Source organism: Haematobia irritans, chromosome 2 (genome assembly GCF_050003625.1).
Source record: "Haematobia irritans isolate KBUSLIRL chromosome 2, ASM5000362v1, whole genome shotgun sequence".
NCBI lineage: Eukaryota > Metazoa > Arthropoda > Insecta > Diptera > Muscidae > Haematobia > Haematobia irritans.
The window spans coordinates 101,337,694-101,358,758 of NC_134398.1; the positions used below are offsets into that span (position 1 = coordinate 101,337,694).

The following is a 21,065-nucleotide window of genomic DNA, read 5'->3' on the forward strand; positions in this document are numbered from 1 at the left end:
TCAAAATTTTTTCAAAATCATTGTTTTTCAAACCTTTTTTCTCCAGGCCTTATGTTCAAAACTATGTAATTTTACTACCACTGTTGCTTTTTCTCTTTGTTCCCCAGGAATAAACACCCTTGTTTGGTGGCCTTTCAAAATAACAACCACGGCTGAATAGATTTAAATTTGAAGACGGCTGACTTTATTTAATTTCTTGATGTGGTATATTATGATGTATTGTTGTATATTGGTATGTTGGTATTTTGTTATTTTGATATATTGTTTATTCACTAATTTTAATAAACACAAAGAAATAAATACAGTTTACAAAATTAAGTGAAAGTTATACAAAATTTTGAATAAAATTAAACAAAAATTTTTTAATAAAAATTACAAAATTATCAAATCACAAGTTAAATGACTTACATGTTTTATGGTGGAACAAATAAAAAGGGTTTGTATATGCCTGAAGGGCCTATTTATATGAAAAACAATTAATATATTACAACAAAAACAAACAAAATGACGAATTGGCAAAAGCTTGGGAAATTTCTTTTCGACCAGGCTTTTTCAGTTGACATTCGCATTAAATAGAGTTGCCACCTCAGCTAGGGTTGCCTTCAACAACATCCCCACCCCCGTGAACTGACCCAGAGGGGGAGGATTCACCCTGATTCATGATGGCCAATTTGGAGACTGGTCTTCGATAAACGCCCACATCAGTGCGAACTTCAGCAGACCGCGCAATACCGTCTTTGCCTGAATGCAACTCTATAACACGTCCTCTTTTCCATTGGCTTCTTGGCAGATCCGGGTCACAGATGAACACCAGGCAGCCCACACTCAAGGGTTGTGATGGCAAACACCATTTCGTCCTTCTGGTCATCTCAGGAAGATATTCTTGAAGCCACTGTTTCCACATACCATTCTTCAAGTTCTGCACCACACGCCACTGCTTTCGAAGACACATCAACCTGGGCTCATATGGTGCTGGAGTTTGCGTTGAATTGGTACATCCCAACAAAAAATGATTTGGAGTCAAAGGGTCTGGGTCTTCTGGGGTCACAGGGAGATGAGTCAACGGCCTTGAGTTGACAATGTTTTCTGCCTCAATTAAAAATGATTGTAGAGTGTCAAGTTTTGGTGACTGTTCCTTTAGCATCTTGTACAATGCCTTCTTCACTGACTGCACCAGCCGCTCCCAAACACCACCTTCGCTCGGGTTCAAGGGGGTGTTAAATATCCACTTGATACCCAGTGCCGTCAAACCTGAAGATAAATTATTAGTATCAAAAAATGCATTTATACCTCGTAATTCCTTTGCGATGCCAACAAAATTTGTTCCATTGTCACTTCTTATTGATACCGGGACACCCCTTCGATTAACAAAATTCTGAATACACATGAGGCAGGCGTCACTGGACATGTCAGTAGCAATCTCCAGGTGGACGGCACGAGTTGTAAAGCAAGTAAAAAGTGCCACCCGCCTTTTTTCTCGTTGACGACGGATGGTTACGTTCACTGGGCCAAAATAGTCAAGTCCAGTGTATGTGAAGGCTCTCACGTATGGCGTCACTCTTTCCACAGGCAATGCTGACATTTGGGGTTGTCGTGGTTTACATTTTCTGACTTTGCAGGCTGAACACTTACTTTGGATGTTATTCAACAACTGACGCAATGATGGAATCCAGTATTTTTGTCGAATCTCGTTCATAGCAGTGGCGGTGTTAATATGCAGAAATTTTTGGTGATAGAATTCCACCAACAACCAGGTGTAACGATGATTTTTCGGCAAAATAATGGGCTGCCTGGCCCCCAAAGACAAGAATGCAGCATTTTGAATCCTCCCAGAAGCACGAATCAAGTCGTCCTTGCCAATAAATGGATTCAATGATACCAACGGGCTACTGGGAGACACCTTTTGCTTCTCACGCAGGTCCATCAAATCATCACCATATACTTGTTGTTGAACATGACGACACAGATACAGCGATGCAAACTCTTCTTCTTCCAGCGATAGATCACCTTTTACTTTTTCTTCGCCTTTACATGTGTGTTTGATATTTGTCACATATCGGAAAACCCACGCCATTGCCCTTTTCAGTCTTCTGAAATTAGAAAAACGATCACATTTTGGAACACAACTACATACCTTTACAGAAAATAAAGCCCTGTGCTTAGATCTTAGCTCGGAACCACTTTCGTCAGTTTTTTTGTCCAATTTGCTTCTCCAACGGCCAATACGACGCCGTCTTCTGCAAAAAATCGGGTCCATTTTTCCATTTTCCATTAGGGTCATACGGCTTGGAAAGCTTTGATCGTGTTCCTTCATCTGCTGAATTCAAATTACCAGGACACCACTTCCATTGTTCAATTGAAGTGCTCTCCAAAATTTCAGCCACACGATTTGCCACATACTGTTTATATTTTCGGTGGTCAGAACGTATCCATTGTATCACAGTAAATGAATCTGACCAAAAGAAAACATTATTAACTTTGCACACATGATTTTGTAATATAATATTTTGCACTCGTACACCCATTACAGCAGCTTGCAATTCAAGTTTTGGAGTTGTGTAGTATCGTATCGGAGCACAACTTGTTTTTCCCATAACAAAACTCACTTTAATTACACTTTGACTTACCACTCTCCAATATACCAAAACAGCCATAGCTTCCTCACTCGCGTCTACAAACACATGCAGCTCAATATTGCTGCCACTCAATCCCACGGCGTAATATCTTGGAACATTGAATTCCTTCACTTTTGCAAATTGCTGCAGCCAGAACTTCCACTGTTTATAAATATTTTCTGGCAATACCTCATCCCAACTTACCCCACATTTCCAGACCTTCTGCATTATCACCTTTGACGTCACCATAAAATCGCCCAGAAATCCGTATGGGTCATACACCGACATATTTAGGCTAAGCATTTCTCTTTTCGACGGCACTTTTTCACAATTTAATATTTTATTATCCACTTTGCTTAGCACTAAACGAAAACAAAACAAATCTGATTTTGGTACCCAATGAATACCGAGTACCCGTTCAATACTGTCACCGCCAAGAAAGCTGCCACCTTGATCGCCACTTACAGTATTACCGAATAGTGTTGCCACATGTTCACTATTTGATATTATGTTACGGAGATGAAATCCCCCAAGTTTATGGATTCTTACCACTTCTTTCACCACCGAGACTGCCTCATCATCATTTTCAAAACAATCCACATAATCATCAACATAATGGCGCTCAATTATTCCAGTGACTGCTCTTGGTGACACATCTTTGAATTTTTCGGCATTTTTATTCTTCACAAATTGGGCGATGGTTGGTGAACAAGTAGCTCCAAAAATTAATCTTTCCATTACGTATATGTCAACAGGCTGGTTAGAATTTCCATTTCTCCACAAAAATCGTTGGCAGTTTTGGTCTTTTTTTTGTTACAGCGATTTGATGAAACATTTCTTGTATATCACCACACACAGCAATCGGTGATTCTCTGAATTTAAAAAGAATTGAGATTAGTGTGTTGTTCATATCAGGACCTGAAATTAAAGCTTTATTTAGTGATACATTTTGAACTTCAGCAGCGGCATCAAATACAAGACGAATTCCATTTTTATTTGGATTTTTCACACCAAAATGGGGTAAATAAAACGTTAAACCATTTTCAACGAATTTTTCTTCTAATGAAAGTTTTCGACAATATCCTTTGGCGATGTAACTTTCAATCTTTTCACAATATTGCTTTTTATACTCACTGTCTCTTGCCATTTTTCTTTCTACGGAGTATAATCGGTTCAATGCCATGTTGTATGTGTCAGGAATAAGGGGGATATTTTCTTTCCAGAGCAATGAACATTCATATCGACCACCAATTTGTTTTACTGTTGATTGAAGTATGTTTATGGCTCTTTCGTCCTCTTTTGACATCAACGGTTTAACACAAATTTTTGTACCAAGGGACACAATACCAAAATATCCCCGCATCATTTCATTCAAATTGTTTAAAATATTGTTACGTTTTTATATTTAGGCGTTTTTAATTACCCGACAATTAAAACACAGTTCTTTTAAATAACGGCAATCTACAATTTATTTACTATGACTTCACACTTTACAATTCGTTCACACTGAAGTTATTCGTTTGACGCTTTAATTAAGACTGACTCGTTAGCAGCATGCGAGCGCTTTTATATATCACGGTGTGGCAATACGAGAACATTCTGGTAGCACTACAATATTCTGGCAACGCCAGATATGCTAGAAGGATCTACGACCATTAAGTTGTTTACCTGGTGGCTGCCAAACACATACACACTCACATAGATATATGCTCGCATTACTACAACAACAACAATAATGACAATAGACAATGAGATGAAATGAGAATGCAGAATAACAAAGCAAAGGGGTTGCTATTCTATGAGAGAGTAAGAACTAACATTTCGGTAAGCAAACAAAAGAACATAAAAGAAATTCAGGAAAATACTAGAAAATGAATAGATGATTCCAACAAGTGATAGCAAAATTTTATCGTTACAATTTGAAATTTTAAATTAACGGAAACCAATTTAAATAAACTTATATCTATAATTATCAAATTCGTAACACTGCCTCCCGCTTAAGCCTGTTCGTCCCGAACAGGCACAGAACCTGTTCCGTAAGGAGCCAATCGTTCCAGATGTACAACTTTCATCTTTGATCTAGGGCTGTCGTCCTTCTGAATCCGGTATACAACATCATTGATCTTCTTGATGACTTTGTATGGGCCTTCCCACTGTGTTTGCAGTTTAGGACACAATCCTTTCTTTCGTTGCGGGTTAAATAGCAGAACCAATTCTGCTTCTTGGAAGCCTTCAGTATTTACAGCACGATCGTATCTCGCCTTCATTCTGTTGCTGACCATTTTTATTTTGTTGCGCACTGATTCGTGAACTTCACCGAAAGTGTTTGGGATGTCGTTTCTGTTTTCTTCCATGGCGAGCTCATTAGGTTTAGCACCGAATATCAGATCACCAGACAACTTCAACTCAGTTCCGAATAGAACATTGGCCGGTGTTCGAGAGGTGGAATCATGAATGGCAGATCTATAGGACAGCAAAAACTTTGGTATATGCTCGTCCCAGTCCCTCTGGCCGTTGTCCACCACTTTTCGAAGATGTTCCTCCAGGGTGCGATTAAACCTTTCTACCATGCCATCGGATTGTGGATGTAATGGCGTAGTCCTCGTTTTCTTTATACCAAGGGATTCACACATCTCTTTGAATATGGCCGATTCAAAATTTCTTCCCTGGTCTGAGTGAATCTCGGACGGCACACCGTAGCGACATATCCAGTTTTTGTTGACCACATCCACAATCGTTTTTGCCTCTTGGTTTGGAATTGCATACACCTCCGGCCATTTGCTGAAGTAATCCATGACCACAAGGACATAACGGTTTCCAGAATCACTTACTGGGAAAGGGCCTGCCACGTCCATTGCTATTCTTTCAAACGGGGCTCCAGGTCTATACTCTTGCATAGGACCTCGACTTTTCCTTGTTGGACCTTTCGCCTTCATGCACTTCTCGCAATTGGCCACCCATTCAGCAATTGATTTCTGGCATCCAACCCAGTAGAATCGTTGCTTCACTTTCTCGGCGGTTTTGGTTATTCCCAGATGACCTCCACTGGGACCATTATGGAACTCCGCCAAAACGTCTCTTATTTTGGAATCTGGAACGATGATCAAATTTCGGCTGCTCTTGCCATCTTCGCTTTCCCATTTACGTTGCAGGGATCCATTGACTAGAACTAAACTATCCCATTGAGCCCAGTATGATTTCATAAGTGGACTTTCGGCAGCGATGTCTTTCTTACTGGGCTTCTTGTTCTCTTCCTTTGCCGAAATAATTTTGTTCAAAATGGGATCTTTACGCTGTTCTGTTGGCCAGTCCAGTCCAGATTCGATGTGTAACAGCCGAATATCAACAATCTCCTCCTTATGTTCAGCTTTCGAGCAGTGCTTGCATTCTATATTGCAAGGTCGACGTGACAAAGCGTCAGCGTTACCGTGTTTTCCACCTTTTCTATGCTCGATACTGAAATCATAGCTCTGGAGCCTCTCGGTCCAACGTGCCAGTTGAGCTTCCGGATTCTTGAATTGAAGCAACCATCGTAGAGCTGAGTGATCAGTCCTTAGCAAGAAATGTTGTCCATACAAATATTTATGATAATGTTTTACACTCTCTATGACGGCTAGCAGCTCTCGTCGCGTTACACAGTAGTTCTTTTCGGGCTTGGACAACGTTCGGCTGAAATATCCGATGACCTTCTCCTTGCCGTCTATCTGTTGGGATAGCACACCTCCAATACCATGCGCGCTAGCATCTGTATCCAAAACAAATTTTTCGCCCGGAATAGGATACGCTAGAACAGGAGCTGAACATAAAAGTTCTTTTAAATGTTGGAATGAACCCTCCTGTTCGTCGCTCCACTGGAACTTCTGACCTTTTTGCGTCAATTTATGGAGACTAGCGGCGATGCTGGCGAAGTTTGGGACGAATCGTCGGTAATATGTACATAACCCAAGGAAACTTCTTAATTCGTGGAGATTTCCGGGTCGTGGCCAATCTCTGACAGCTTGGATTTTGTCTTCATCGGTGGATATGCCCTCTGCAGTCACATGATGACCCAGGTATTTAACTTCTCGCTGGAAAAGGGAGCATTTCTTTGCGTTAAGGCGTAGACCAGCGGCTGACAATTGCTGGATAACGTCTTTCAAGTTCTTAAGGTGCTCGTCAAATGTTTTGCCCATCACTATGATGTCGTCCAAGTATATCAAGCACGACTTCCAGTGCAACCCCTTCAGTACCCGCTCCATCAATCTTTCGAAGGTAGCTGGAGCGTTGCAGAGCCCGAACGGCATTACATTGAATTGCCAGAGACCGCCATTAACGCCAAAAGCCGTCTTTTCCTTGTCTTTCTCGGCGATCTCTACTTGCCAATATCCACTCTGCAAATCAAGCGTAGAAAACCATGTTGTTCCGGCTAGTGTGTCCAACGTGTCATCAATGCGTGGAAGCGGATAACTGTCCTTTTTGGTGACATCATTTAGTTTTCTGTAGTCCACGCAGAATCGGGTACTTCCATCTTTCTTTTTGACCAGCACAACTGGGGAACACCAAGGACTTGATGATGGCTCGATCACTCCACTCTCCGCCATTTCCTTTATGAGCTTTTGAACTTCGTCTCTTTTTGCCAGGGGAACACTTCGTGGTGCCTGTTTTATGGGCCTTTCTTCTGCGGTTTTAATTTCATGTTTCACTACAGATGTTCTTCCTTGATTTCCCTTTTCAGAAGCAAAAGCAGAGGCGTTTTTCCACAACAATTGCTTGGCTTTATTTCTCTCTGACGGCGATAGATGACGTGTCCAAGCCTCGAAATACCCTTCTAGATGTTTTCTCACTGCTCCATGTGTCTTTGATGAGTTGCCTTCCAAATTGACTATTGCCTCGGCTGGTGTACATTTTCCAATATCAGAAAATTTTACAATTTGCTCATGATTGTCAGACAAGTTCAAGACACGGACTGGTATTAGTATCTCTTCGTTCGTTGTTACCAGGGCATTTGCTATCAAGATGTTGTTGCTTTTGTTTTCTGCTGGTTCAACAACCCACAATTGGCCGACTTCACAATCTCCATCCATAGAAACCCATATAATTGCTTCGGCATTCGGTGGTATAGACTCTGACTGGCTCGTTGTCAAACGTCTGACAGGTGTATTCTCGTCGTATCCCACGTTTACCGTTATTTCGGTATCGCACCATGTCATTACACGACGCTTCATATCCAGATTGAGACCAAAAGCAATCATGAAATCCGCTCCAATTATAACTTCGTCTACTATATCGGCCACAATGAAATCATAAGTAACGGATTTGTTAGCAATAGTTAATTTTACGGTGACCTTTCCATATACGGTTGCGGGTTCCCCTGTAGCCGTGCGTAGCTTGACTCCAATCAGTGGTGTAACTTTTCCTTTTACTAAATCAGATCTAATGATAGACTTTGATGCACCAGTATCCAACGTCAAAGTACGCTTGTCGCCATTAATAACACCCGCAATAGTTAAATTGTTATTTTTCTGTTGAACTATTGCTATGGAGATGGTGGGGCCATCGTCTGTGGGAGCCAGCTCTTGCCCCGCTGAACTAGCTCGATTTAGTTTAAAGGTGACTCACTTGACTGTGGGGTCACCTTCTTATGGCTATTGTTTAATGGAGATTGTGATGTGGACCTTGACCGTTTGCGTCGTGCTTTGCATTCTCGAGCTAGATGTCCCGGCTTATCACAGTTATAGCATTTGATCCGGGATTTATTTGCCTCTTGCTTCATTTCTTGCATTGCCTGCTTAACGGCTTCTTTCACTGAATCAATCACGGAATTTGATTCGTCATTCTCGGTCTCCACCTTACGTACTTTGTGAATTTGAGGACGTGCTAGTACCCTCGCTGTCTCTTGTGTAAGGGCAAATGTTACAGTTTCCACAAATGTAGCTTTTTGTGACGCATATGTTGCACATTTTATGTCTGGGTCTCGAATGCCATTCACAAAGGTCTCAATTTTGATGCGGTCCACAAGTGGGTGACTCTCTCCTGGGTATGCCAATAGCACCAACCGCTCAACTTCTGTTGCAAAATCTTGTAGAGTCTCATTTGATTTCTGGACTCTTCCTCTTAATTCCATTCTGAAGATGTCTTGCTTATGTTCTCCACCGTACTTGCGTTGTAGCGCAGCTATTACTTCCTTATAGTTATTTCTGGAAGAAGTTGGGATACTTTGTATTACATCGGCAGCATTACCCTTCAATGCCAACAGAAGTTCAATTGCTCTGTCGTTGTCATTCCACATGTTTCTGGATGCCACCGTCTCAAATTGGAATTTGAAAACATCAAATGAAGATGAGCCATCAAAAACAGGAGTTTTGGTTTTTGGGCCCTCGATTACGCGCACTGGACCACCTTTCATTTCTAGTTCTGACATTTTTTTCTCAAGGTGTAGAAATTTTTCATCGTGAACCACAAATTTCTTATCCAATTCCACAATTTGACTTTCAATGTGGTCTACGCGTTTCTCCATACCTTCAGAAAGTTGTTGTAACTTTTCATTAAGAATTCTAGAATTTTCGTCAAATTTCTCCACCAAAAGAAGAGAATTTTCTTCCATCATTTTTCTAGAATTTTCTTGCATTTTTAGAGCGTTTTCTTCCAGCAATTTTCTAGAATTTTTTTCCACGCTTTAATTAAGACTGACTCGTTAGCAGCATGCGAGCGCTTTTATATATCACGGTGTGGCAATACGAGAACATTCTGGTAGCACTACAATATTCTGGCAACGCCAGATATGCTAGAAGGATCTACGACCATTAAGTTGTTTACCTGGTGGCTGCCAAACACATACACACTCACATAGATATATGCTCGCATTACTACAACAACAACAATAATGACAATAGACAATGAGATGAAATGAGAATGCAGAATAACAAAGCAAAGGGGTTGCTATTCTATGAGAGAGTAAGAACTAACATTTCGGTAAGCAAACAAAAGAACATAAAAGAAATTCAGGAAAATACTAGAAAATGAATAGATGATTCCAACAAGTGATAGCAAAATTTTATCGTTACAATTTGAAATTTTAAATTAACGGAAACCAATTTAAATAAACTTATATCTATAATTATCAAATTCGTAACAATATTGTGTTCGTACTCACATTTCCGAAAGTGTAAAGCCCTCTTAACACATGATGATTTTTCGCCTGGAATCGGTCCATATATTACAGCGCCTAATCTGGTGATTGAAACAATTGGTCCAAAATCAGACAATAACTGCGGTGTTTTAATCGGCACTGTCAAAAAAGAATGGGTTAAGCTTAAAATCATTTGTGGTTGCACATTATCATAATCCCGCATATTAAAATTGGCGATTTTTTCATTATCGTGGGATTTCAAAAAATTATCGATGTGGCAACTTTGTATGGGCAATGACATTTCTGATGAAACGTCAACATTGGAAATGGTATACTTTTTATCAAAATGGTCAATTCCACTTACGGTGACGCGGATTTTTTCGGTTCTTTGTGACTCGCGATGTTTATTAAGCCATTGCAGCTCCAGGTATTCCTGTTCTCCGCGTATTCCTAGTTCTCGTGCGATTTCCTTATCCAACATTGATACATTGGCGCCGTCGTCAATAAAGGCATATGTGGTAATCGTTTTGTGCTGTCCATGCAACTTTATGGGCAAAATCTGGAAAAGCACATTTTCGGTCGAGTGAGCTGCATGGCAATTTCGTCGTTCGTTTCGTGTTTGTTGTGCGTTGGACGTTCCCGGTCGGTTATTTGAGTCCAATTCCGTCGTGGACAAATGTGTTGGCTCCTCTGCTGACCCCGGTGGTGAAAGTGTTTGGTGCAATAAGTGGTTATGTGGCTTTGGGCAATCATTTACGCCACATCGGCGTTTTGTGTAACATTGTTTAACTTGATGCCCAGATTTTAAACAGCAAAAACAGATTTTGTGTTGTTTTATGTGGTTCCATCTCTCATTGATGGACATGTTTAAAAAGTGTTGACAATTTTTTAGGTTAGTGCACTCACCTCTACATACTGGACATTGGTTGACAGTGACGTTAACATATTTTCGGTTTGATGGAGGTGCATGAAAATGTCGGCGACTGGGTGCAGAGTTGGTGGACGTTGTTGGCAACACAGTTAACCATTCTGCAAAATCCATTATCGTAGCTGGACGTTGAAGTTGAAGACATTTCTCTGCCCACTGCATTTGACGGCTAGTTGAGAGCTTCGACACCAATTCACTCAACAATGAAGGATTTGAAAGATGATGTTCTCCACTGGCATTTTTCACAAAGGTCGCCATGTTGTATATTTTGTTGGCGAAATCGACTAAGGCTTCCAGGTTATCGTTGGCTATAGGCGGAATGGAACGAACCTTTTCAATCTGGCTCGTAATTAGCTGTTCTGGACGACCAAATGTTTCTTTGAGTGTTTGTATAATGATTTCAACATTGGCAGAATTTCCAAGCAGCGACTCGACATTTTCTCTAGCTCGTCCTTTTATGGCATCTCTGAGGCGCATGATGTTGTGGAGATTATTATTAGAGCATTGCATGAGAACATTCACTCATAGCGCACACAACTTCACTCATGAAACGGTTCGAGAAGACTGAATAATCTTCGTTGATCGAATGAATAAAATGAGAACACTGGCTTGATCGAATCGGTTCGAATGAATGTAAATGTATGAATGAGACATGGTTTGAATCACACCCAATAATTCAGTATCGAGTGAATGTTGTTGTGACGTCACATCATTGAAGTTGTGCATTTGTTTCCATTCTCGGTCGCAAGCAAACATTCGATTGCATTTGGTGAAACGGGATAATCGAGAATACTCGAACATTTAGCGGGAGTTTCGGGAATTTGCAAAGTTCTCGAGTATGTTATGACAAAAAATGGAATCATGCTTAATGACAAAAGAAGTCATACAGTTTGTGTTTCTTTAGATATAATTGTGTAATTAATGGTTAAGCTTATTGACGATAAAATGAGTAATTCTAACAAGGTAAATGTTTAAATTTGTTATGTTTTTATATGTAAATAGCAAAAGTAAATTTATTTTTGTATTTTTTGTCTGTTTTGTATACCATCCACAATTGGAAGGGGGTATATTAACTTTTTCATTCCATTTGTAATACATCGAAATATTGCTCTAAGACCCCATAAAGTATATATATTTTGAGTCGTGGTGAAATTCTGAGTCGATCTAAGCATGTCCGTCCGTCCGTCTGTTGAAATCACGCTAACTTCCGAACGAAACAAGCTATCGATTTGAAACTTGGCATAAGTAGTTGTCATTGATGTAGGTTGGATGGTATTGCAAGTGGGCCATATTTTATCAAAATTTTATTTGTATAGAAAATTTTATCAACATTGTATTTCTATAGAAAATTTTATCAAAATTTTATTTCTATAGAAAACTTTGTGAAAATTTTATTTCTATAAAAATTTTTATCAAATTTTTATTTCTATAGAAAATTTTATCAAAATTTTATTTCTATAAAAAATGTTGTCATAATTTTATTTCTATAGAAATTTTTGTCAAAATTTTATTTCTATAGAAAATGTTGTTAACATCTATAAAAAATTTTATCAAAATTCTATTTCTATAGACAATTCTATCAAAATTGTATTTCTATAGAAAATTTTGTCAAAATTTTATTTCTATAGAAAATTTTGTCAAAATTTTATTTTTATAGAAAATTTTATCAACATTATATTTGTTTAATTCGGCTTGAGGTCATATGAATAAAAACAGATGTTGTTGTTTTTTGGAGTTGTATTTTTATTTAATATTTATTTATTTATTTTATTTATTTTATTTTCATTATTTATTTTCATTATTTCCAATATTTCGAAACATCTCCGATGTTCGTTTTCAGGGAAATGTTTTTAGAAGTAAAGAACAATGAACTTATTCGCAAACGAGTAAATCTATAAAAAATTTTGTAGAAATTTTATTTCTATAGAAAATTGCTAACATTTTATTTCTATAGAAAATTTTGTCAAAATTTTATTTCTATTGAAAATTTTGTCAACATCGTATTTCTATAAAAAATTTAATCAAAATTTTATTTCTATGGAAAATTTTATCAAAAATGTTATTTCTATAGAAAATTTGGTCAAAATTTTATTCCTCTGGAAAATTTTATCAACATTTTATTTCTATAAAAAATTTTGTCAAAATTTTATTTCAATAGAAAATTTTGTCAACATCGTATTTCTATAAAAAATTTAATCAAAATTTTATATCTATAGAAAATTTTATCAAAAATTTTATTTCTATAGAAAATTTGGTCAAAATTTTATTTCTCTAGAAAATTTTATCAACATTTTATTTCTATAAAAAATTTTGTCAAAATTTTATTTCAATAGAAAATTTTGTCGACATTTTATTTCTATGGAAAATTTTGTCAAAATTTTATTTCTATAGAAAAAGACAAAATGTTTTATTTCCTTTAAATACGAATGCCCCTTATTTTTTATACGAAAAAGTGAATTGCATTTTTAACGATTACTTACTATAATGTCCCAAAATATCATCCCAAATGTTTCTCCTAAAAACTAGAGCAATATTTTGTTTTGCTGTTAATACCTTTTTACATAGAAATGCAGAAGGTTTTGTCCACTTTATGTTATTTTTTTTTTTTACTTCATACACAAACGCCTTTCCAGCAACTTACAACTAAACAAACGTACAATACATATAAAAGTTGTTGTTATTGTTACTACGTGAGGGCAAAAAAAGATTCGAAATCCTCGATTCCTTCACTATGTTTTCGAAAACAATTTGACTCGTTGTGTTTGATCCCGAAGACTGAAGTTGTTTGATTGACCGTTTCATACAACACAAACGAGAACGAGTTATGGTTGTATTCGAACTTACAAACATCGGTCCAAACGGGAACGACTACAAATCTCTACCTTACTAGTTGGGCTTCGAGATGTTCTCGAACACAAAAATATATGACCGATGCAATGCTCTAATTATTATAACCAAACTCGGCTGTGGTACTTTCAAAGGCTTCAAAAAAGGTTTGCCATTCTTCTGGAAGACCTGAAAATGTGGGGAGAGGATAAATCTTTTTCTGTGGAATCGGTGCAAAACTATTTGGATACGAATTGTGGACAGACATATTGGAGTTTATAGACAGTGGTGATGGTTGATACAATCGAGTTGTTGGCTGAGACATTTGTGGCAGTGTTGTATGATTTTGTGACTCCTCTGGCGGCGGGTTTATTGGCTGTTGTGGCACTTCAATTTGCAATGGTGGCGGTGGTAATAGCTCCGTTCGAGAACCCTATAATTTTTGATAATTATTACAAATTTTTACTGGAAGTCGTTCGTTTACACCAAAACGCCAAACAAAAGAGAGCCGGAGAGAGACTACATTTGACAGTTATGAGATAGAGAAATTGCAAGTTTTTGCTAGAGATTTTTCCCCCAGTAAAATCTTGCAAACCATAGCATAGTTTGCCAGCTGGTTTATGATAACAAACAAAGTACCAATACAATGTACATGTTCGGCAACTACGATTGGAAGTTAAATATACAGGATTCGTTTTTTGTTTTCAATGTTTTAGCAGCTGAAATTTTCAATGTGCAAATAGTTACTGGATACCGTTCGTGTACTTTTCAGCAATTTTAAGCAAAGAGTGTAAAATACACTCTTATTCTCTTGCTAGTTTTTACTGGATATTTTTTACTGGAAAAGTACGCGAACAGACCTAATGTCTGTGTATGTAATGCTGGCTGGGGTATTGACGGTGGCTGAAAATTGGCTAGTTGCGTTTGTACTTGTTGGGCAGTGTTAACAAGTTGGGCCTGCATTCTTTTATTAGATGCAATATTTTCGTTTTGCATTACCTGCATTTGACGTTGCAACTGCTCCATTTGCGCTCTCATCTGCTTCATAAACTCACCAATTTCATTTGTAGATTTCGACATACCTGCTGGTGATTGATCTTTGGCTTTTTGATGCTGCAAATGAGAAGACGGATTAGTCGTATTGGCAAGAGGAGTACTGACCGGTAGTGGATTTTGGATTTTTGATGGCGTATCGGCTTTTGGTGAGTGGGCGACAGACATTTCGTTGATATATTGCTGAAAACGGGCTGGCGGGGTTCCTTTTGTGCTTCTGCTGCTTCTTCTTAACTCTTCTTCAGGCATAAACTTCTTGGACATCAAAGACAAAGGTAAGTAACAACTTTCACACAATGGCTGGCAAGATCTTAATGTAAAATTTGGCGTGATTCAGGCGACGTAAATTGTTTATTAAAATTTTACATTAGAATGGCTTGAAATGTCCGTCCGTCCACGGCAATTTTTTTTTCTTCACTTGCCACCAAACATATAACACAAAATTACACGATCATCGACATAAAACATTGAATAAAATTGTTGCTTTTTCTCTTTGTTCCCCAGGAATAAACACCCTTGTTTGGCGGCCTTTCAAAATAACAACCACGGCTGAATAGATTTAAATTTGAAGACGGCTGACTTTATTTAATTTCTTGATGTGGTATATTATGATGTATTGTTGTATATTGGTATGTTGGTATTTTGTTATTTTGATATATTGTTTATTCACTAATTTTAATAAACACAAAGAAATAAATACAGTTTACAAAATTAAGTGAAAGTTATACAAAATTTTGAATAAAATTAAACAAAAATTTTTTAATAAAAATTACAAAATTATCAAATCACAAGTTAAATGACTTACATGTTTTATGGTGGAACAAATAAAAAGGGTTTGTATATGCCTGAAGGGCCTATTTATATGAATAACAATTAATATATTACAACAAAAACAAACAAAATGACGAATTGGCAAAAGCTTGGGAAATTTCTTTTCGACCAGGCTTTTTCAGTTGACATTCGCATTAAATAGAGTTGCCACCTCATCTAGGGTTCCCTTCAACAACAACCACAATTGCCCAAAGTTGCCCACAGGCAACTTTTCAATTTTAAAAATTTCTCATCTGTTGTTTTTTTGCAATTCTAAGATTTGACTTCCAGAAATATTTTATTTGACATGTACTACAATGGATTTAATAAAAACTTTCTACATTTTAGTTGTAATTTTTGAAAAAAGTCACATGTATAAAAACCTCTTTTTAAATTCGCAAATATTTTTTTCTTGAGGTACGTGCGTATTAATGAAAATTTTTTTGCTAATTGACAACCAAATTAGCTGATTTTTCATTCAACTTGAAGAAAACACTTGTAGCTTTCGATACCGTTACAGTTTTATGAACAAAAACAACGCTGACAGTGAGTCTCAAAACACAAAAAGTTGCACACACACACAGAGAAGAAAGTGGTTGGAATTCTGTTGTAGTTATGAACATTCTATATTTAGAAATAAAAATAGGTTGTCTATACCAATATTCTGTATCTACATGTATTTGTTCGTAACTGTAAACATTCGATGAGATTTCCAACAGATTTTCTGTCGTGCCACAAGATAAATGGTTGTGACAACCAAATCTAACTCCTTTGAATAATTTTGAGTCAAATTGGTTGATACGACCTACCGTAAGGGAATTTTTTAACTATCTTTTAGTAGCCACCATTTTCATATAGTATTCACAGCCGAATGACATTTGAAATTTTTAAATGTCAATTAATTTTGAAAATTAATTGAAATAGAACTTTTAAATCGATGCAACAAAATGGGGCACAAATGTCGATTCTTATCAGCTCTTCACCATGGATGGGGTCGGACATTACGAATGATCTATAAAGAGGATGTTTCCAGTGGACAGTGGTTTATATTCTAAATATTTTTTAGAGAATTCAAAATAACTCCATGTACCGAATATCTAGCATGTAAAATTAAACTTGGAGGTTGTGGTTCAGCTTGCATGCCGTTTGATCCCAAAATTTGTAAGAGTCGCTGACAAGTTGAGATAAAAAATAAGTAAGGCCCGACTATATTATACCCTTCACCATTCGTTAGATCTCGCCAAGAAATTTGTGAATTGTAAGTTTTTGAACAATATTTGGCTATATTTATAGATGTCGAAGGCTTACGTATTCAATTGCAGAACATATATAAGGAGGCTTTATCTAAATCTGAACCGATTTGGTTTTGAAGAATGTGAAATCTACTCTGGGTAAAATATCAAGTCAATTGAACTAAAATCTCGTTGAATCTCGTGCATCTGTGCTCATATGCTTGTAAATCTGTCGAAAGCTATATTTGGGAGCTATACCTTAATCTGAACAGATTTCAGTGAGATCTTTTAATGGAATTTTTTAAATGGGACTACTAATATCATATCGATATTTTTCTTTTATATACATATATTCTATAATTATAAGTTTTATATCTGTGTCATATATAACAAAATTAAATAATAGTAAAATACTTAATATAAAAATTAACTTATTTCAGTAAAAAATGGATGTGGATAGCGTTATTTAGGTAGTAGGACCATTTTTTATAATTCGGTTATATGTACTCCGAGAGTTGATCGACTCAACCGAATGATGAAGGTGACAGCAGAATTTATTGGTTGACAAAATCAACTCTTTATGTCATTTAAGTCCTCTTTACCATCATTCGATTGGCAGGACCGAATTATTTGGGAGACACAACTGCGAACTGATAGTAGCTGCAACTGCCATAAGGAGGTTGGCAATAAATTCGATTGTCCCAACCAATCTGTATTCTCTGTGTAAATAAATATATTTAATATATTAATAAAACATGTATTTTATGGAAGAAAAAATTTCTTATATAAATACATAAAATTGTATTTAAAAACGAAGGTAAGCAGTTCTAATTTTGAAGTAAAAGGTTTACGACAAATATGTAAGATTTGTGCAAAATGAATGAAAAAAGTTCAATAAAATCATTGCATTCATGAATTCAATTCAGTTAAATTTTTTCATTCTGTAGTATAGTGGTACATAAATATAGGAAAATGTTAACTAATATATGGAATGCATTCTATATATATTTAATATATTTAGCATATTATAAAACATGGCCAACGGCCATCGTTGTGTTGCTCTTTTGCAGCTGTAAGTGCCTAGCATTTGATCCATGGTATCAACGCCGCATTTGTTGGCGTTGTAATGTAATATGGCATAGGGCTTCCGCTTCTCGGTTTGCTCGTCAACGAGGCAGGTGTAGTGCATTGTGGAGAGCACGTTCACCACTTTATTTTTTTCGACACGTATGAGCATTTTGATATATCCCCCCCGTTGAACCCAAATAATGTACTATTTATGGTGCGCTTCGGGTTCTTCTTGAACTCCTGTGGAATGAATGTTTTGTTGTAGCGCACTGTACCAACATATGCGGTCTTCCTCCTCAACAAAATACGCGCCAAGCCAAGAGAGAGAAATTATCCGCGTATATAGTACGGTTAAGATCTAAATATTTTTCCACAAGATCCAGCACTACGTTCTGCCCTGGGTTTATCTCCCGTTGTTGGTTTGGCAGTTTTCCAGAATATATCATTCCCTTCACAGGATAATAACTCTGTGAGTCGCATAACCACCATACTTTCAAACAATACTTAGCTGGCTTCGACGGAATATATTGTGTGAAGCGGGTGCGGCCTCTGTAAGAGAACAACTGCTCATCAACTGTTAGTGCTCCATGAGGAGTGTAAGCTGCTGCCAAGTTATGTTGCAACATTTCCCAAATGTCGTCAATAGCCGCAGTTTTGCTGTTGATGAGTCGCTGTTGTCGAGTGTTTCCATTGTCGAATCGAATAAATTGCTTTATACACATGAAGCGATCGTACGACAACGCAGCTTTGTATATTGGGCAACGCGTCGCGTCCCATAATTCCATAGCTGGTTCATGGTTTGATCTTGTGAGTCCAGCATACAAAAGAATAGCTACAAAGGCGTCAAACTCTCACTGTCACTGGCCTCCACTCCTTTTTCTTCGTGGGATTCGCCAAATTCCATGCAGTAACCTCCCTGCCTTTACGATTTGTTTTGTTTTTATCATCATCCCTAATGTCTTTGAGTTTAGGTTTTTGTGTTCAGAACAAGTAAATTATGTTTTGAAACAATAAAAAAATTATAATGATGCCCAAAAACATGCATTTATTAGTGAAATTCAGTACAAGGTCCATACGGACCTATTCACACGTCCGCGTACTATTCTCACTAAAACACCAATAACTCCTAAAGTAACGATCCGATCGGCTTGATTTTTTTCCAAAAGATGCGTAACAAAATACTCTTGGAACACAGAGTAACTTTGGGGTGGGTTGTAGTGGCCGAAGTAGGAGTAATTTCAGTTTGAAAATGCAAAAAGGTCCCTAGGGACCTTCTCACTCATCGGAGGGTTAAAGATACTCTCATAAAATGTAGTAACCAAATGGAAACTGTTTGCATTCATTGCGGAATTGAGGTAGTACAATCTGACAACGTGTGTAGCGTATGCAATAGACCCATTTATGGTGGTTGCACAAACTTTTATTATAATAAAAGTGGTCCATTTGATTGTGAATTATGTTCCCAAAAGTAAACTACACCGAAAAAAGTTTCTTGTAAATTTAAGGACCATTTTAACTTTCACATAGTTTAACAAATTTACTGTAATATAGTTCATTTTTCGTAACCACAACGAAAATTAACTTAGCTAAAGGAAAACTTACAAAAATTCAGTAAATGTTTTTTAGTTCACTAACTTCGAAAGGAAAGGATTTTACCTTTAAATAAATTTCCAACACAGTAGTTAATGCATCGTTGATTCTATTATAAAAATACATGGGCAATATAAAAATCTTACTACGAAATGTGGACAATTTACTAAGAAAAAATTTTGTATGAAAAAAATTTTAGTAAAAAATTAACTTAACGACATCACCGATTCGTACGATGGATACCTACAGATTATTTTCCTTTTTATACCCTCCACCATAGGATGGGGGTATATTAACTTTGTCATTCCGTTTGTAACACATCGAAATATTGCTCTAAGACCCCATAAAGTATATATATTCTGGGTCGTGGTGAAATTCTGAGTCGATCTGAGCATGTCCGTTCGTCCGTCTGTTGAAATCACGCTAACTTCCGAACGAAACAAGCTATCGACTTGTAACTTGGCACAAGTAGTTGTTATTGATGTAGGTCTGATGGTATTGCAAATGGGCCATATCGGTCCACTTTTACGTATAGCCCCCATATAAAGGGACCCCCAAATTTGGCTTGCCGATCCACTAAGAGAAGCAAATTTCATCCGATCTGGCTGAAATTTTGTACATGGTGTTAGTATATGGTCTCTAACAACCATGAAAAAATGGGTCCACATCGGTCCATAACTATATATAGCCCCCATATAAACCGATCCCCCATTTGGTTTGCGGAGCCTCTAAGAGAAGCAAAATTCATCCGATCCGGCTGAAATTTGGTACATGGTGTTAGTATATAGTTTCTAACAAACATTGAAAAGTTGGTCCACATCGGTCCATAATTATATATAGACCACATATAAACCGATCCCCAGATTTGACCTCCGGAGCGTCTAAGAGAAACAAATTTAATCCGATCCGGTTGAAATCTGGTACATGGTGTCAGCATATGATGCGAAAATTGGTCCACATAGGTCCATAATTATATATATCCCCCATATAAACCGATCCCCCGATTTGGTTTGCGGAGCCTTTAAGAGAAGCAAATTTCATCCGATCGGGCTCAAATTTGGTACATGGTGTTGGTATATGGTCTCTAACAACTATGCGAAAATTGGTCCACATCGGTCAATAATTATATATAGCCCCCATATAAACCGATCCCCAGATTTGACCTCCGGAGCCCCTTGGAAGTGCAAAATTCATCCGATTCGGTTGAAATTTGGTACGTCATGTTAGTATATGGTATCCAACAACCATGCGGGAATTGGTTCATATCAGTCCATAATTATATATGTAGCCCCATATAAACCGACCCCCAGATTCGACCTCCGGTGCCTTCTGGAGAAGCAAAATTCATCCGATCTGGTTGAAATTTGGTACGTGATGGTAGTATATGATATTTAACAACCATGCCAAAAGTGGTCCATATCAGTCCATAATCATATGTAGCCCTCATATAAACCGATCACAAGATTTGGTTTTGGAGCCACTTGGAGGAGCAACTTTCATCCTAGTCAGTTGAAATTTGGTACATTGTGCTAGTATATGGCCGTTAACAACCATGTCTAACAAGGTCCATATCGGTCTATAGTTATATATAGCCCTCAGATAAATCGATCCCCAATCACACAAAAACTGGCCCATATCAAGTTCATAATTGTATATAGCCCCCATATAAGCGACCCACATATTTCAATTCTGGCTCTCTACATACGTACCGTGCAAAAGTCCATATCGATTCGTAATTATTTGTAGACTTACCTACACATACCTTTTTTGTCTAATATATACCACACAGAAAAAAAAGTGTCTCGTAAATTTAAGAAGATTTTTACAATAATTTA

General features: G+C 37.3%; 4 protein-coding genes and 1 long non-coding RNA gene across 7 annotated transcripts; 1 reads left to right on the forward strand and 4 right to left on the reverse strand.

Moving 5' to 3' along the window:
• Window positions 1-157: 157 nt before the first annotated feature.
• On the reverse strand, window positions 158-10,763 carry LOC142225894 (uncharacterized). 2 transcript variants are annotated; one of them, XM_075295753.1, is made up of 2 exons: window positions 10,630-10,763; window positions 158-2,090 (listed from the first exon to the last, which is right to left on the reverse strand). In XM_075295753.1, exon 2 carries the CDS (start codon window positions 2,072-2,074, stop codon window positions 587-589), a length of 1,488 nt encoding a protein of 495 aa, XP_075151868.1. In that variant the 5' UTR covers window positions 2,075-2,090; window positions 10,630-10,763; the 3' UTR covers window positions 158-586. The 2 variants fall into 2 exon arrangements, with proteins under 2 accessions (XP_075151868.1, XP_075151869.1); XM_075295754.1 differs by lacking the exon at window positions 10,630-10,763 and having other exon boundaries at window positions 158-1,575; window positions 1,633-2,187.
• LOC142225896 (uncharacterized) lies at window positions 2,187-3,992 on the reverse strand. Its single transcript, XM_075295756.1, has 2 exons — window positions 2,820-3,992; window positions 2,187-2,759 (listed from the first exon to the last, which is right to left on the reverse strand). Exons 1-2 carry the CDS (start codon window positions 3,351-3,353, stop codon window positions 2,187-2,189), a joined length of 1,107 nt encoding a protein of 368 aa, XP_075151871.1. The 5' UTR covers window positions 3,354-3,992.
• On the reverse strand, window positions 3,376-3,762 carry LOC142224878 (uncharacterized). The gene has a single exon (XM_075294655.1). The coding sequence runs from the start codon at window positions 3,760-3,762 to the stop codon at window positions 3,376-3,378; it is 387 nt and encodes a 128-aa protein (XP_075150770.1).
• On the reverse strand, window positions 9,734-11,161 carry LOC142225895 (uncharacterized). Its single transcript, XM_075295755.1, has 2 exons — window positions 10,088-11,161; window positions 9,734-9,882 (listed from the first exon to the last, which is right to left on the reverse strand). Exons 1-2 carry the CDS (start codon window positions 11,159-11,161, stop codon window positions 9,820-9,822), a joined length of 1,137 nt encoding a protein of 378 aa, XP_075151870.1. The 3' UTR covers window positions 9,734-9,819.
• LOC142225897 (uncharacterized) lies at window positions 10,481-15,321 on the forward strand. 2 transcript variants are annotated; one of them, XR_012719497.1, is made up of 3 exons: window positions 10,481-10,615; window positions 14,548-14,805; window positions 15,035-15,321. It is a non-coding gene; the product is annotated as an uncharacterized LOC142225897 (long non-coding RNA). The 2 variants fall into 2 exon arrangements; XR_012719496.1 differs by lacking the exon at window positions 10,481-10,615 and adding an exon at window positions 11,475-11,614.
• Window positions 15,322-21,065: the final 5,744 nt, after the last annotated feature.